General features: G+C 42.8%; 1 protein-coding gene across 1 annotated transcript in view; it reads right to left on the bottom strand.

Moving 5' to 3' along the window:
• Nucleotides 1-19,169, bottom strand: part of NUP210 (nucleoporin 210) — a 214,077-nt gene that overhangs the window by 176,359 nt on the left and 18,549 nt on the right. Inside the window, 1 exon segment of the mRNA XM_030206772.1 lies at nucleotides 5,601-5,737. Within this exon segment, the coding sequence (XP_030062632.1) occupies nucleotides 5,601-5,737 (137 nt within the window).

The raw sequence follows: 19,169 nt of genomic DNA, 5'->3' as shown, positions 1-19,169 counted from the left end.
AGGGTACCACTTCCATCGTGGTTGTCATCGATCCCAGCAGCTGGACAATGTCCCAAGCTCGTGGGCGGGGCATCCTCAGGAGCAGACGGACCTGATTCTGAAGCTTGCACCGCCTTAGCTCGGGTAGGAACACATAGCCCAAGACTGTGTCGAACCTGGCCCCCAAAAACTCTAGAGATTGTGAAGGGGACAGGTGACTTTTGGCCATATTGACGACCCAGCCTAGAGATTGCAGTACTGAGACCACTCTGGCTGTAGCTTGTAAGCTCTCTGTTGCAGAGTCTGCTCTGATGAGCCAGTCGTCTAGGTACAGGTGAACCCCGATACCTTCTCGCCTGAGAAAAGCAGCTACTACCACCATTACCTTCGAAAAGGTTCGGGGAGCTGTGGCGAGGCCAAAAGGCAAGGCCCTGAACTGGAAATGTTTTCCCAACACCGCAAACCTCAGAAACTTCTGGTGCGGGGGCCAAATCGGAATGTGCAAGTAAGCTTCTTTCAGGTCTAGAGACGTGAGAAACTCTCCTGGCTGAACCGCCGCAATGACAGAGCACAGGGATTCCATGTGGAAATGCCGCACTCTCAAGGACTTGTTCACTTCTTTTAAGTCCAGAATAGGGCGAAAGGACCCACCTTTTCGCGGCACCACAAAGTAGATGGAGTATCGGCCGCAGCCTTGCTAGGCGGGAGGCACCGGGGTCACTGCCCCTAACTGAATCAGACCTTGTAAAGTCTCCTCCACCGCCGCCCGTTTGACGGCAGAACTGCATCGGGACTCCACAAACACGTCTCTTACTGGGGCATTGAATTCTATTCTGTATCCATCTCTGATCAGGTCCAGAACCCACTGATCTGAGGAAATCTTGGCCCACTCCTCGACAAAGAGGGAAAGCCGTCCTCCGATGACAGGCATCGAGGAGAGGGCCGGCGCACCATCATTGAGAGGGTCGCCCCTGAACTCCTGGTCTTGAGCCACCGGCTGCGGAACACTTGTCCGAGCGAAAGGAGTTCCTCTGCTGACCACGGGCACGAGAAGTGAACCCAGCAGAACGCCCCGGGCGGTACCTTCTAGCTTCATGGAAGCGAGGTCTGTACGAGGAGTGGACCGCCTGGCCCTTAGAGGAAGGCCTCTGCCTATCTTCGGGCAAGCGCTGGGGTTTTGGATCACCCAGGCCTTTCACAATTTTCTCTAACTCCTCACCAAATAGGAGAAGTCCTTGAAAAGGCAACTTCACCAACCTTTGCTTAGAGGCCATGTCCGCTGCCCAGTGTCGTAGCCACAGACGACGGCGAGCCGCCACTGCTACTGCCATTTGTTTAGCCGAAGCTCTGACAAGGTCATAAAGGGCATCAGCCAGAAAGGACAAGGCCACCTCCATTCGTGGAGCCACATCCAAGAAGGGCTCCGCTCCATCTCCGGGCTGAGCCACTGCCTGTTGCAGCCAAGCTAGGCAGGCTCTCACAGCATAACAGCTGCATGCAGACGCCCGAACAGTGAGACCTGCAATTTCAAAGGACCGTTTCAACGCTGTTTCCAGACTACGGTCTTGAACATCCTTCAGGGCAACACCTCCTTCAACAGGGAGGGTAGTTCTCTTTGTCACCGCAGTGACTAGGGCATCCACTGTAGGCATTTGAAAACGAGCCATATGTCCCTCACGCAGAGGGTATAACTGCCCCATAGCCCTGGAAACTCTCAAAGGTCCCTCGGGGTCAGCCCACTGAGCCAAAACAAGCTCTAGGATGGAGTCATGCAAAGGGAAGGCCCGAGCAGCTTTCTTGGTACTAGCCATCCTGGGATTACCCGAGGAGGCCATGCCACTGTCAGGATCTTCAATCGAGAGGGCCTGCAGGGAATCTGAAATAAGCGCTGGCAGCTCATCACGGTGGAAAATCCTCACCGCGGAGGGATCATCTAGATCCTGTGGTAAATCCGCACCTGACTCTGGTTCCTCAGACCAAGAACGTCTGTCAGAGTTCTCCGAATCCTCACACCCCGACCATGGGGGGGGGGGAAAAAGGTGCACCACAATCTGAAGGGGAATTAACCCTTCTGCGCTTATCTTTAGGCCAAGCATCCGGGAAAAAAAGCCTCACTGGGCAGTCCCAGGCCAGAATCCATCGGGGGGGCAATCAGAGGAGCCTCAGGCGACCCTTGAGGAAGGGCTCTTTTCATCATGTATGCTTTATGCAGCAAAAGCACAAAATCCGGGGAGAAAATCTCACCCTGGGCACCCAAATCCTCTCCGGTGCTAGCCACTCCTGAAATAACCTCATCTCGAGGTGCCCCACCCGGCTCAGGTCTCTCCGTGTCCACGGAGGCCACGCCATGCAGTGTAAGCAAAATGGCGCCCGCTGCCAGCTCAGAGCGGGAAGAAACATCGCTCGCCATGCTCGGGCCGGCTCCTACGCCAATACAGCACGATTTACAGAGCCCTGCTGCTGATTTGCGCTTGCCACAAGTGGAACAGCGCTTTACTACTACTACTACTACTACTTAACATTTCTAGAGCGCTACTAGGGTTACGCAGTGCTGTACAATTTAACAAAGAGAGACAGTCCCTGCTCAAAGAGCTTACAATCTAATAGACAAGTGAACGGTCGGTCCAATAGGGGCAGTCAAATTGGGGCAGTCTGGATTCACTGAACGGTAAGGGTTAGGTGCCGAACGCAGCATTGAAGAGGTGGGCTTTAAGCAAAGACTTGAAGACGGGCAGGGAGGGGGCTTGGCGTAAGGGTTCAGGAAGGTTGTTCCAAGCATAGGGTGAGGCGAGGCAGAATAACTTTACATTGTCCGCAGCCATCGGCGAAAAACGGCGGTAAAATCCAAAATGGCGGTTTCGCGCCAAAATCGCCCCGATCGCGGGCCCACCCCGGAGGAGTTGGAAAACACTCTTACCTCAAAGGATCTAGTGTACAACTACGATCCTGCTGAAAATCAGGTCAAAAACCTCTGTTCCAGCGTCTCTGCGTTTAAAAACGCAACGCGACTTTTTTTTTTTTTTTTTTTTTAAGCTGTGAGGAAAGCAGAGGTATTGAAGACTCCGGAGGCTCAGATGAGTGGGAAAGGCAGGGAAAGGGCGAACCTATATGCCTGCATCCACTGTTGGTGGGTAATGACAGGGGAAAACCAAGGCAATATGTCCACATCCACAGAGGTATCGGTAAGGCAGGGAAAGGGCTAACCTATGTGCCTTTAAAGTGAAGCTGCTATAGCCTCCAACACCCCGGTTAACAACTGGCAAGCCAGGAACCACCTCGGCAGATTTTTCTGGAGCTCGAACAAGCTGCAGCCACCCTGCTAAGGGAGATAGAGAATACTGAAGAGGCAGTGGAGCTAGCTGGCCAAGAGGGCACTGTGAAAGTTTGAGTGCTCTCTATCTCCCCTGCTGGTTGATGGACATAACCCATACGTAATGGCTTCATCTGCTTGATGACAAGGAACTACTGCTTATTTCTGGGATACCTTCAATTTACGTGCAGCACAGTGCTGACCTATCACCAAAAAGCAATTGCTTGAAAAATCTTGTATGAAAAATCTCAAAGAGATCCTGAGCACAGCTGCATTGCTGGCAGAACATAAACCACATGATGACAGCTTACTAGCAGGACATTTTAGATGCAATAAATGTAATTGCAGCACGTGTCCAATAACCATTCAGGCGGACAGTTTCAGCAATGGGATTGACAACAAGTCATATAAACCAAGATACCATACTAATTGTTTAACCCCCAGAGTGGTATAACTTATTAGATGTCCATGCAACAAGACATATTTAGGCAAAACCATCAGATCACTACACATATGCATGGTCGAGCATCGATCGCGTATCATGCAACGATTGATTGGAGCTCCGTTGGTGCAACACTGTATCTCTTATTCACATAGTTTTGATGATTTGCAATGTATGACTATTGATCATCTCACCCTTCCTCAACGGGGTGGTGATGTTAACAGGATACTACTGCAGAAAGAACCGTTCTGGATTTACCATCTGAATACTATGGAACCTATGGGTCTCAATACGCATATGCATTGGGGGTGTTACATGTAATCAGGTTGTTTCTGTTGACATAACTCAGCTGATTTTAAGTCTTGGTTACTCCATCCTTTTCCGGTTCCGTTACCCTTTAAAAAGACGCCGCCGCCATTTTTTTCAAACAGCCGGTGGCGCATATGCTGGGAGGAATTGCACATAGTAAGTACACGCTGGGTTTTGGGGAGTTTTTCAAGTTCATTTAGCTCATGTGGTTCTATTACTACTCTTTTTATAGGACAGCATCAGTGCACCAGAAAAGATCATCTGTGACCCCTTGACAAAGCATTCTGCGAAACGGGTACCTGTCGGGGTCCCATTAGCTGACAATAGACTGACATAATTCAGATAAGTCTGGCTGTTTTCTGAATGCTTCAATTCAATTGCCACCATAAGTCGCATTGTATAGAAGAGAGTTCTGTCCGTTCTCAAGGAAATTGCACAAAAAGGATCTGTGCACACCAGGAGAGATTGTATTGTCCATACTAACAAAGTGAATAAGACAAAGTAATATATATATAAAAAAATTAAAAAACATTTAAAAATTAGAAAAATTAAATTTGGTAGGAGGGGGATTAGTCAACGATTACACAAGGATACCACTGGGCAAGCACCCTAATATTGGGTACACAAAGACATCTGATAGCCAGTGGAGATTATATGAGACCTGTTCCTTCCCCCTCAGATCAAATTTGAGTCGGAATTGCAGCACATGGCTGTGAACTTCTGACTATCATTGACTTTCAAGCAATTATTTCTGGGGTAAGCAGTATAAAATGTTTTGTACTTTTTGGGGATCTTGCCAGGTATTTGTGTATGGTGTACTGCACTGCGTATGTCTTGTAGCGCTATAGAAATGATAAGTAGTAGTAGTATTTGTGACCTGGATTGACCACTGTTGAAAACAGGATGCTGGGCTTGATGGACCTTTGGTCTGTCCCAGTATGGCAATACTTATGTACTTATGGAAGCTACCGGGTCCATGGATATTTGCATATTGGTTGCTCCCACTGCACATGCCAGTAAATACACGTGCACTCCTGCAGGTAAGTTTAGAAAGGCTCTGTTTCGACAGACCCTCTTAATGGCCGTTGGAACTGAGCATGTCTTGACTTGATGTCTCAATTCTGATCTCTATGTTCTATGTAAAATGAGGCTCCACATGTTTGCTTATAACTCAAGGATGGCCACTTTGATCTCATGTTCTAACATTACAACATTACTGAAAGCCACCTAGAGAAAGTGCTATTTTTGACCTGACCCTTGAGGTTCACACTGACTGGGATTGCTTTATTTTTCAGGTAACAAATAGAGAGTTCTATACTGGATGAATTCCAGGTTGATGTGTTCCAAAGGATACGAGGTACATCTTTCCTGCAGTTCCTAATTTTGTACACCATGCAACACTAATCATTTCTAGAAAAATATGTTCCCAGATATAATGAACAGGTACATAAATTAACTATAAGCTATTACTATTCATTTACATTATTTATGTGTGGAACAATTTTAACCTCTGTGAAAAGGTATTTCTGCTAATACATAATACTCACATGGAATACTTACATATGTCTTCAGCAAAAATGATGCTTGTCAAGCGTGTTGGCTGTGTTGAACGTGCCTGCACAACTGCCCTTTTGGAACAATGACGTTCATCTAGATCTGTAGGGTCAATGCTGGCAACCTCCGGCCTAGTGGAAGACCTAAAATAATAATAATCAAGCACAAGAGAATTAGAGGGGAAACCATCTTGCCACCAAATGGAAGACACAACAAAAGAAAAAAATCTTGTCCCACTGCTCAAAATCTTGAAACCATTTAACTGATCTGAATAAGAGAATGGACAAGTGTGTACCTTTCAGGCAAATTATGTATTTTAAAGTGCGTAGCAATAATCCATTCTAGTTACCATATCACAATCTACAAAGCTAGAGAAAAGAAAAAGACAATGTAAAGGAAGATTAAAGAGCACATTCAATGCTAGGCCTCTGAGATCATTGTACGTTTGTTTGCATCCCAGGATACGTTGGGAATCCCAGAGAATACTGAAATGAGTCATTTGCTTTTCTTTTCTATTTTTTTGGGAGGGGGGGGGGGGGGGGGTGGAATCCCCTTGCCACTTGTATATGCAGCTCCATGCATCCTGGAAAATAAGTTCCATTGAGAGTATGTATAGAACTAATTTATTAAATTTAGAATTTCCAGCTGAGAATGAAGTCGACTGATTTCCCAACTGGTGCAGTTCATATTTACCAAGAAGTAACAAGAGGAGACTGCTGAATAAACAAAGCAGAATCCAGGAAAAGACCTACCACTAGGCAAAGAAGGCCCTTTTCCGAGTAGGCTCACTGCGTGAACTCTGGTCCTATGTGATTCTTGTACCATTTTGCATCTTTATTGCAGAGAGATGAAACCAGAATTGGGCCTTTTTTTTGGGCGGGGGGGGGGGGGGGGGGAGATAATAAGATCTATGAGAAAAATGTTCCAGTTGTACTCTTCATTCATTGTTAGGGGAGGGGCATTTCTGTGGATGCAGAATATATGTTTACAGTTAACACCATGATAGTCCAGCATGCAGAGTCAGATTAAGTACATAAGAATAGCCATACTGGGGTCAGACCAATGGTACATCTAGCCCAATATCCTGCTTCCAACAGTGGCCAATCCAGGTCACAAATACCTGGCAGAAACCCAAATAGTAGCAACATTCCATGCTACCAATCCCAGGCAAGCAGTGGCTTCCCCATGTTTCTATAGCAGATTATGGACTTTTCCTCCAGGAACTTGTCCAAATCTTTTTTTTTAAACCCAAATACACTAACCACTGTTACCACATCCTCCAGCAATGAGTTCCAGAGTTTAACTATTCACTGAGTAAAAAGATATTTCCTCTTATTTGTCTTAAATAGTATTTCCATGTAACGTCATTGAGTGTCCTCTAGTCTTTATACATTTTGAAAGCACAAAAAAAAAAAAATCGATTCATTTATACCACTCAGGGTTTTGTAGAACTCAATCATATCTCCCCTCAGCCGTCTCTTTTCCAAGCTGAAGAGCCCTATCCACTTTAGCCTTTTCTCATACGAGAGTTCCATCCTCTTTATCATTTTGGTCACTCTTCTTTGAATCTTTTCTAATTCTGCTATATCTTTTTTGAGATACAGCTACAAGAACTGAATGCAGTACTCAAAGTGACACTGCACCATAGAGTGATACAGAGGCATATAGTATTCTCGGTCTTATTTACCATCCCTTTCCTAATAATTCGTAGCATCCTGTCGTTTTCTCTTCTTTCCTCTATTGTAAATGCGTGGAATGTATCTAGTCTGAGCTTCCAATATGGTATTTTTAAACAACATCCATGCTTGATTTAAAGTCCTAAGCTTTGCATTAGAGTTCTAGGCTACAAAATTCCTGTGGCAAAAGCACTTAATGTAACTCAGTTTACTTCTGAGGGTAAGTAGCATGTAATCTTGCTACTTCTTGTGGCATATCAGAAATTTACTATACCATCTTTATGGGATATCGTCACGTGCTTATGACCTGGACTAAATGGCAATTTTCATAATTCTTATGTTATGAAAAAAAAACATTTTGCAATATTATCCTGGTATAAGCTGCACTCTTCCTTAGGGTAGGGCGAACCATAACCAGAGCTCTGATGGGACCCTCCCTTTTGGGTTCCTTTGGGGGGAGGGATACCATTTCATCCCTTTCCTCACACAGCAGATTGCTGGAGCCATTCAGGGGAAGGGGCACATTGCTAAAATGTTCACCTAGGATGTCAAGTACCTCTGGACCAACTCTGGCAGTTTTTTGTTTTTGTTTAATTAATAGTAAAGCTTGCTTTAATGACCTCTGTACTGACATAATTCCTGTCTAGGGCTGCCAACAAGCTCCATAATATGAAGTGATGAGTCTAGTAATTTCTTCCTCCCTACACCTATGGACTTCCAATCCTGTTTTTCTTACAGAAACTGGAGCCAAAAGTCCATAAATGCAGTATGGCAATGCCCACTCGCTCCTGCCTCTGGTGTCATCTTGGAATATGGCAGTGCCTTATCCCCTGCAGTACATTCCAAAGTACAGCTAGAGTCAGGCATTGCCATCATGAACAAGGGTAGCATAAAAAGACATTGCCACTAGACACTTCCCCAGGGACAAACAATACCAGCTCCATGGTTCTCTGGTCAAAGGCCTCTCTATGCCAGGTGCCTGGACCTGGGATACACTGGACCCAATAGAAAAATATTTTCCCTTTCGTCTTTCCTGTCCATGCATGAGCTAAGTCCCATTCAGTATTGAATACTGAATGGGGACTGGCTCATTCACTAACAAGAAAAGAGAAAAGAAAGGGGAAACAAGAAAAAAGCTTCTGCCCAATGCAAAATCTGCAGCATGGTTACTGTGGTGGTATGCACTGTTTTTCTTTCTTTCTTTTTTTTTCACAATACAAACAGAAAGGATATACAGCATACATAGAAAGTATACAAACAAATAAAAAGCAACACTGGGCCTTCAAGACTGAGACAACTGGAGTATTTTATTAACAAATGACCCGACACGGGCCGTGCTTCGGCGTTAAACAACGCCTGCCTCAGGGGTCAGTGTTTGATTGTAAAGTGTGCAAGATGTATATATGTCCAATGCCTCAGAGAATGAATGAAGAAAATCTTTAAAACCAAGTGTTCCTGTCGAGAAAGTCAGCCACGAGGTAGGAAATAAACTCCTGTATTAGCCTTGTCGGGTCATTTGTTAATAAAATGCTCCTGTTGTCTCAGTCTTGAAGGCCCAGTGTTGCTTTTTTGGTTTGTGTCATTAATTTACTACATCATTTCAACATGTGTATTATGAAAGTGTGTGCTAAAGCTGAGAACACGGTGCTACTGCAGATTATTACATCAGCCCACTGGGGCTACGTAAAAAATACTTACTAATCAAGTCCATAGTAAATAGTGGCAGAAAAAGACCAATTGACCTACCCAGTCTGCCCAGTTTATTTTATTTGCTGCATTTGTATCCCACATTTTCCCACCTATTTGCAGGCTCAACGTGGCTTACATTATGCCGCAATGGTGATCACCATTAACGGAATGTTAAGTACAAAGAGGTGTTACAATTAAGGTATATGAAAAAAATCATGTAAATTAGACGAAAAATTGAACATCAAGTGGATTGGAAGTAAATAAATAAATAATTCTTAACAGGTATATATGAACAAGACTTGGTAAAACAAGACAAGGTAAAACATTCTATAATATTAATATGAATTAAAGTAACCAAGTTGAAGGAATCAATGTTGGTTTGTTCTGATGCATGTTTTATGTCAACTCTTTTATGAAGGATTCTTGCTATAAGTCTCTTTGAATTTATTTGTCTTCAGTAGCTTCCAGAAAGTTGTCAGATCGTGCATTATCTTTATGGCGTTCGGTAGTACATTCCATAGTTGGGTACAGATGTAAGAAAAGCTAGACGCATATATTGATTTGTATTTAAATCCTCTGCAATTGGGATAATGGAGATTTAAGAAAGTTCGTGATGAGCTTTTTGTATTTCTTGTTGGAAGGTCTATGAGGTCTGACATATATGATGGGGCCTCTCCATGTATGACTTTATGGACTAGGGTGAAGATCTTGAATGTGATTCAATCTTTTAGTGGGAGCCAGTGTAAATTTTCTCTGAGGGGTTTGGCGCTTTCTTATTTCGCTTTTCCGAATATGAGTCTGGCAGTGGTGTTTTCGGCTGTCTGGAGTCTCTTAATAGTTTGTGCTTTGCATCCAGCATAGATGGAATTACAATAGTCCAGACAACTTAGCACCAGTGATTGCACCAAAGTGCAGAACACCTCGCTTGGGAAGAAAGGTTTCACTCTTTTAAGTTTCCACATTGCATGGAACGTCTTCTTTGTTACATTTTTCACCTGGTTGTCAAGGGTAAGATTTTGGTCAATTGTGACTCCCAGGAGTTTCAATGTGTCCACAATTGGAAGAATGTGGTTTGGTGTTTTTAAATTGGTATAATTGGTTTTATTGTACTGCGATGAGAGGATAAGGCATTGTGTCTTTCCTGCATTAAGTTTCAGTTGGAATGCATCCGCCCATGAGTTCATTATTTGGAAGCTGTAATTGATTTTATCTGTGATTTCTGATAAGTCGTTTTTAAACGGAATATATATCGTAACATCATCAGCATAGATATATGGGTTTAGGGATTGGTTGGATAATGACTTGGCTAATGGCAACATCATTAAGTTGAAGAGGATCGGTGAAAGTGGCGATCCCTGAGGCACTCCACATTCGTATTTGTCTTCTTCATTCATTCTCTATCATGCTGGACAGATGAACATAAAATTCCCCATGCAAAGTTTTCCACCACCCCTCCCCCCCCAACATCTTTAACTAAAGCTCTCAATCCTCTTCCTATTACTGCTTTCATTATTTATAATCCCTGCTGGCAAATAGAAATAAAATCAAGAAAAATAATTTAAAATCATGGCTATTTGCAGAATGACTGGCTCCAGCACTTATAAAAGTGCACGTCATCCACATCCTGTGGTATTGTGCATCACCGGTATGCAAAAAAGAAATAGAAAACAAGCCTTTGGTACATCAAGACTACACAATGGTTCTTCAAAGGGGGGGGGGCATAAAGCTAAAAATCAGACCCAAAGTCACTCGAAATACGTTTGCAACAGGACAAAATACTGGGCAAGGTGATTATATTTACTTACAGAGGAGAGCTAAAACAAAAGTGAAGGGGGGGGGGGGGGGGGGGAAAAGCTGGTACACATGGAGACAGTCGCATAGCCTATGGAGTGTGCATAGACCTGAGACCTGTCTTTCATGATCACCAAGGTTCACAGGTAATGTAATGTTGAATAAGTCAAAGAAAGAAGACGTCTCCTTAAAATAAAATATCATTTTATTATGACCTAATCACTTTTTATCAAAATCAACACTAAATATTATTACAAACACATTGCTTTATTCAGCTATACCAATTCAAACATAATCACTGGTTAATATTTAACAAACTAATCATACATTGACTGTGTTCTATTATAACCCCACTGATACTCAATATAGTTCTTCAAACTTTCATAACCTATTAAGAAAATGCATCGTCATAAAAATCAGATGACTTATCTTCATTCCAAACAACGAAATATTAAATGTTCCATCGTGAAGTTCATTAATGAGTATCAATCAGTAGTATCTTAAAATAAAATAAGTACATAAAATACATGGAGGTGTATTTTCAAAGCACTTAGACTTACAAAGTTCTAAAGGCTACTATATGAAACTTTGTAAGTCTAAGTGCTTTGAAAATACACCTCATAGTAACCTATGGAACTTTGTAAGTCTAAGTGCTTTGAAAACCAGCCCCTTAGTGACTTAATAACAGGCTTTCATTCTTCCTGTTTTGTTACTTGGCTCCCTGGTTACCAACTGGGTGCCTGGCGGTGATTTCCAACTCATCATCAAAGACAAAGCAGCCAGTGAAGGAAATGGTGCTGAACCTTGTGCTTTAACTCACAAATTTACATGCATGTGTTGGAAATATGTACCTCTACAACAAAAGTGGGCAGCTATAGAAGGCTTACTTACATATAAGTGGTTTTTATTCCCCACCCCCCTGCAAAAAAAAAAATCTTAACTATAACTCATAGAGGTATTAAATTTTTTGCAAAGCTGTTATGCATGATTCAGCACTGAATTGATAGTAAAGAGGTATATTAACACACAATTGGTTCATTAGCACACCTTAACTTTAGCATTCACAAAATCAATTTAGCATGAATTAACCTACAAATTAATGCACATTATGTTAACATACATTAAAATTGTTTTTATTAAATTGAATGTGTGACATGAATTGAAAAATGCCCCAATATCAGGGAAATGTCTGAAAATAACCACCCCCCCCCCCCAAAAAAAAAAAAAAAAAAAAAAAAACCTTTTCCCTTGCAGGTAAAGTATTGATCAATTCACATTTAAATGATCTGGGGACTTTGCAGTAAATTATGGAAGTCCACAATCATACTGTAGTTTCCAACTGTAATCCTCAATACCAATTTTTTGGCCAGCTGAGTAAAATGTCCCATGAACTGAGAAACACTGCAATAGAAGGGCCATCAGTCTACTAATTACAAATTTTAATTGTGCTGTAAATGGGAAGCACTGCTCCTTCACCCATGCTGATTTCAACTTTGTTAAATGTTTCAGACATATCCATTGACGTTACTGAATTCTATTATTCTGTCTCATTTCCAAATGTAAGCCACATTGAACCAGAGTTTGATTGGGATGTGGGATATAAATGTCAACGTTAAAAAAAATTCCTTTATCCTCCACCTTTTAAGGCACTGCCTATCCAAATGGATGGTGATAGCACAAGGAAAGCAAGTTTGGGCCACTGAAAACTCAAAATGTTCAGGAAGTTGCTGTGGTTACAAGTCAGTATAACACATTACAGAAAACAAAATTCTGTCTACGCCTGAACTTTATTATTCATCAAGTATACTAAAGAAATTGACAAGCATTTAGATTTTTGCACTTTCTTACACACCCTAATTTGTTCTAATTCCCTCTGGCATAATGCAAACTTTAGGGGTGTTTTACTAAGGTGTGCTTAAAAATGGCTTGGGGTAGTGTAGGCGTGGGTTTTGGCCGCGAAACCGATCCATTTTTCAGCGCACTTGTAAAAAAGGCCTTTTTAAAAAAACTTTTGCCAAAAATGGACGTGCGACAAAATGAAAATTGGCGCGCATCCATTTTGGATCTGCGACCTTACCGCTAGCCATTGGCCTAGTGGTAAAGTCTCACGCGTTAACCGAGCAGTAATGACCTACGCACGTCCGATATGTGCATCCAAAAATAAAAATTATTTTTTTGGCCGTGCATATCGGACGCGTGCCAAAAATGAAATTACCGCAAGAGCCATGCAGTAGCAGGGCGGTAACTCCATTTTGGCATGCGTTGGGCACATGTAGACGCTTACGCGGCTTAGTATAAGGGCCCTGAAGGTGCTCTCTATATTGGCTGTATATGAAAGAGATCGTATCCATTAAATACCAATCTATACAAAAGTGACAGGAAGTAAACCAGTATTCTGTATTCATGGCATGCCAAGAAAGTACATCTGCAACAAATTTTCAGCTAAATAAAAAAATAACATGTCAATACAAGCTTACAAATAAGTATTCTCCTTCAACTGTATAAGTTACTACACAAAAAAAAAAAAAAAAAAAAGATTTCCCTTAGCAAAGTGTATCATTTTCTGGCCTGCAGTTCACCAAGCTCAGTCACTCCTCAAAGGCACTTCAGCATACACTTGTGAAGTGCACCTACTAGGTGAGTTTATCTTGAGTGACTGCACAAATGAGAAACCAGTAAAATGTATTTCAAACCACAGCCTATATTTTAAACCCAACTTACGTTTGAAAAACTGTCACAATATATAATCATAAGCAGATCCGAAGATTAAAATGACTCAAAGTACAACCTCAGTACAAACATTTGGGAACTGCTTATAGGACACTTATGAAGGATTCTGCTTCCAATATGGTTAAAGAGAATGGATTTCTTTTTTCCAGTTAATGAGAAATATTCATCAGTAACCATGGCCCAAAGCTTCAAGTTTATCTCAGCAGAGAAGTACTTTGATATTTTTAGGATATTAAAAATGGTGGCATTGCAAAACAAAAACATATCAGTGTTGTAGAGCACAATTTTCACTTTCAGATGATACTGTTCACAAGCTGATTCAGGCAGACTCTTTTTTAATAATTGGCTTTGAACTTTGGTACATTTTACCATTTGCGCTGACAGTGCCAACTTTGAAGAGATCCTGCAGGGCGGTTATAGATTCTGGTTAGTTGCAAAACTGGCAGTATGTCCAGCACAAGCATAATGCTTGTTCAAAATTTCAAGTCCGTATCTTTGTTTGCATGGAAGTTGTTTTGGTCTGAATATTGGTCCAAATATGTTCCGATGAGTCGCGACCAATTTTGATGCACACTTTGAGTCAACTTGTTTGACTGGATTTTGCATCCATAATGTTAAAATGTATTTCATCAGAATTAGCATCAAAAACTGTACAGGATTTGAATTTTTTAGCCATTCTTATAAATGTGTTTGGATTTTATTAGACCCCAAAACTGGCATTTTGGTAAATGTCGCGCGCTCATCGACTGACAACCTTTCAGAAAAGGGGGTCTAGATCTGCAACTATTGCAGTTAGAGACCTCAAATTTTGGGAAACTTTGTTTAAACACCTGACTCGTACAACAGATAAAATTTGAACAAAATTGGAGACATGATGGTGGGAAGGTTTAGACCACTTGGCATGGAATTACCCCAAACCCAAAATAAAGCAAACAAACCTATCAGCTGTTGAATCCACGTTGTCATTCTTTATTGTTGGTAGCATTTTTATTATATCTCACTTATATCTTCAAACATGCCAGCTTATGCAGCATACGGATATACACAGAGGAAGTATTAGAGTAGTAAATAGTTCTAAATCGTAATCATTGTGTCACTTGGAGGGGCTGGTTATAGGGACACCCTAACAGGCGTCATTTTGCTATTGAGATTTTTTTTTTTTACCTAGTAAAGGGCCACCAAACATGTTATGAGACTCAGGTGTTCAACACTCAGAGTTTCTATTTATAAGTACAAAGGTTTTTTTAAACATTAATTAGGTTGAAACATGGGAGCATTTAACATTTTTTTTCTGTGCATACATCAAAAGAAAAATATGGTATCTGGGAACTTGTTCCTTTTGTTTTGTGGAATGCAGTGGTATAATATAAAAATGCACTTGATTTCTTTTATTACTACTATTTCAAAGAGAGGTATTGAATAATGAGGGAAGAACTTCCATCATGCAGAGACTCTGTCCAGAGAGTCTAAGAGGGGCATAATCGAAAGGGATGCCCAAGTTTTCCTGAGGACGTCCTCAGGACGTCCCGGCGAAGGGGCGGGGAAACCCTTATTATCGAGACAAGATGGGCGTCCATCTTTCATTTCAATAATACGGTCAGGGACGCACAAATCTTGACATTTAGGTCATCCCTAGAGATGGTCGTCCTTAGACTTGGTCATTTCTGATTTTCGGCGATAATGAAAACTAAGGACGCCCATCTCAGAAATGACCAAATGCAAGCCCTGTGGTCGTGGGAGGAGCCAGCATTTGCAGTGCACTGGTCCCCCTGACATGCCAGGACACCAACCAGGCACCCTAGGGAGCACTGAAGTGGACTTCAGAAAAAGCTCCCAGGTACCTTGTGTGCTAAGCCTCCCCAAAACCCACTACCCACAACTGTACACCACTATCATAGCCCTTACGGGTGAAGTGGGGCACCTAGATGTGGGTACAGTGGGTTTGTGGTGGGTTATGGAGGGCTCACATTTATAACCACAAGTGTAACAGGTAAGGGGGGATGGGCCTGGGTCCACCTGCCTGAAGTGCACTGCACCCACTAAAACTTCTCCAGGGACCTGCATACTGCTGCGATGGACCTGAGTATGACATTTGAGGCTGGCAAAGTAGCTGGCACAAAATATTTTTAAAGTTCTTTTTTGAGGGTGGGAGGGGGGTTAGTGACCACTGGGGGAGTAAGGGGAGGTCATCCCTGTTTCTCTCCAGTGGTCATCTGGTCAGTTCGGGCACCTTTTTGTGCCTTGGTCGTAAGGAAAAACAGGACCAGGTAAAGTCATCCAAATGCTCGTCAGGGACGCCCTTTTTTTCCCCATTATGAGTCGAGGACGCCCATGTGTTAAGCATGCCCAAGTCCCGCCTTCGCTATGCCTCTGACATGCCCCCGAGAACTTTGGTCATCCCTGTAACGGAAAGCAGTTGGGGACGCCCAAAATCGGCTTTCGATTATATATATAAATGCCGACTGAAAGCCGATTTTGGGCGACCCTGGGAGAAGGACGCCCATCTTCCGATTTGTGTCGAAAGATGGGCGTCCTCTTTCGAAAATAAGCCTGTAATTAGATTGTAAGCTCTGTCGAGCAAGGACTGTCTCTTCATGTTCAAGTGTATAGCACTGCGTAAATCTAGTAGCGCTTTAGAAATGATAAGTAGTAGTAAGTAGTAGTAGTAGTAGTAGTAAATGTGCCCAACATTGTCCTATTCTGCTGTATATATTTATTTCTCCAAGTCTGTTTGGTTGTAAAAGGCACATTTTTTTTTAGTTTTGGAATCTTTGAGCCTCTTTTACTATGCCGCGCTAGCAATTCCCAGTGTGGAAAATGGGAGGAAGCCCATTCATTTCCTATGGGTTTCCTCTCATTTGCCAAACGGGAATCAGTAGCACGGTTTAGTAAAAGAAGTCCTTTATCTCCTGGCTGTATGTTTATATATAGACTAGTAAAAGAGGCCCGTTTCAGAGCAAATGAAACGGGCGCTAGCAAGGTGTTCATCGCCAACCCCTTCGTTATTCTTCCATTGCTCCGCCCCCAACGTCATGACGTTTGACGCGAGGGCGGGGCCCGGAGCGATTTCCCACCCCACCCTGCCTCCCTCCCTGCCAACCCCTTCGTTGTTCTGCCATTGCTCCGCCCTCGAGGGCGGGGCCCGGAGCGATTTTGGTGGCTTCACCACCACGAACCTTCGAACCTTTTTGAAGGAAGTCAGGGCTTGGCTTCACTGACGTCAGTGTCCTCAGAACGTTGAGGGTGAGTTTTATTATAGTAGATGAGAATGATTTTATTAGGCAAACAATACACCACCAAAACACAATAGCAAGCAGCACACTATTAACTACCAAGTTCATACAAAGTTAATTATGTTCGGTGGAAAATAAATCTGTTGGCTGCCTGCTATGTGAACATTTATCACTGTTTCATTATTGCTACCAAGTATTACATATTATGGGCATTTTTTATTATTTTAACTTGTTTATCCCAGTGGTTCCCAAACATGGTCCTAGAGATATCCCAGCCAGTCAGGTTTTTAGGATATCCACTGCATGCAAATCTCTCTCATGAATATTCATTGTGGATATCCTGAAAACCTGACTAATGGGTTCCTCAAAGACCAGGTTTGGGAACCACTGGTTTATCCACACCTTACATGCACATGGTATTGCTTGTTAAACCAAAGGGGTGGTTAAACAATTTGGTACAAACTGTGTTGAGCTGCAGAAGTTGTTTACTTTTGCAATGTATGTATGGAAGCCTGTTCTGGTGTGTGCATGTGATAATGTTTGAATAACTGTCTATATTTATGGCTATGATTATCATTAAAGGACAGATTTTTAAAATGCCCAGTTGGGTATATATGCTGATTTCAACTTTGTTAAATGTTCCTCTCCTTCAGATTCCAAGCTGACTCCACTTTTCACTTATCCAACATCCGATGGCTTGAAACTCCCTGGTCTGACCATTTCAAACTTCAATTCACGCTAAACTGGCCGATCGCAAGACCTCATCAGCCTAGTAAAGTCACCACGTATTCCTCAAGAGGAACAATCGACCCGGCGCAATTCTGGACATGTATATATAACACAAACTGGCCTGAACATACTGACTCTCCCCTCTTTCTCAAGACCTGGGATGCCAAATGCACGGAGGTACTTGACCACATTGCGCCTATGCAGCTTAAAGCTTCCTACAACCACAGCTCCACTCCATGGTTCTCTACAGAACTAAAAACCTTAAAAACTAGGACGAGGAGGCTGGAGAGAACATGGCGTAAACGGAAAACAGTTGCGGCGCACGACGCCTGGAAATCTTGTCACCGTACATACACGTATGCAATCAAGCAAGCTAAACGTGCATACTTCTCTAAAAAAATTGGAGTCTGTGGGAAAAGACCCCAGAAAATTGAACCAACTCCTTGCTTCCTTCCTAGACACTAGAAAGCAGGAATCTTCCAGTGGAGATCACCCCCAAGCTGGCCAGTTAGCAACTTATTTCAATGATAAAATTATAACTCTACGGTCTACCTCAGCAAGTTGTCTATCTGCAGTGGATGACTTCCTCAGCTCTTTAGTTCCTTCTACTGACCAGTGCCCAGCCGACCGCATTTGGAGCACCTTTCGTGTTGTCCCTGCTGCCACAGTGTCCAAAGTCCTAAGTTCTTAAGCAAGCACTGTGGCCTGGATGCTTGTCCCAATCATTTGCTGACAAGTGCTCCACACTGCTTTGTAGCTGACTTGACGACCCACCTCAATTATTTACTATCAAAGTGCTTGTTCCCACCGGACCATGGGTGCATACTTCTCACACCCATAAGGAAAAACACTAAGGTCAAACCTGATGTAATCTCTAATTACCGCCCTGTAGCTTCAATACCTCTGTTGGTCAAGGTCGTGGAGAGTATAGTCAACACTCAACTAAATGAATATCTGACGAAGTATGACATCCTTCACCACTCGCAGTCCAGATTTCGTGCCCAATACAGTACCGAAACAGTACTGGTTACTCTCCTGTCTTATTTTAAACTTGAGATGTCGGTTGGAAAAAAAAGTTATTTTACTGCAGTTTGACTTGTCCAGTGCCTTCGATATGGTGGATCATGAACTCCTTCTACACCTCCTTGACTCGTTCGGCGTGAGTGGCATTGTTTTGCACTGGATCAAAGGGTTCCTGTCGTCCAAAACCTACCAGATCAAAATGAACTCTACCATTTCTGCTCCCTGGAGAGCCTCCTTTGGGGTGCCTCAGGGCTCGCCCCTCTCACCTACACTGTTTAACATCATGCTGATCCCACTTGCTACCGCCCTCAGCAACCTGGGCCTAAATCCTTACATTTATGCTGATGATGTCACCATTTTCATCCCTTTCCGTGACACGGTTGCCGACATCTCGGACCTGATTGCTACAAGCATATCTACAATGGAACATTGGGCGAGGGTGTTTCGGTTCAAGTTGAATAAGGATAAAACGCAGTGCCTAATTCTCCACTCCCCTTACTCTTCAGTCCCTACTGATACCCTCACTATAAATGACTATGTTCTCCCTCTATCTAGCAGTCTAAAGCTCCTTGGGGTGACCTTGGATAGGCATTTGCTTCTGGATGACCAGGTACGAGCTGTCACTAAGAGAATGTTCAATGCAATGTGGAGGCTTCGGCAGGTCAGATACTGCCTAACTAGAGAACTGTTTCGCACCCTTGTTC

This window comes from Microcaecilia unicolor, chromosome 6 (assembly GCF_901765095.1).
Source record: "Microcaecilia unicolor chromosome 6, aMicUni1.1, whole genome shotgun sequence".
Lineage (NCBI taxonomy): Eukaryota > Metazoa > Chordata > Amphibia > Gymnophiona > Siphonopidae > Microcaecilia > Microcaecilia unicolor.
This window is presented reverse-complemented; position numbering and strand designations above follow the sequence as displayed.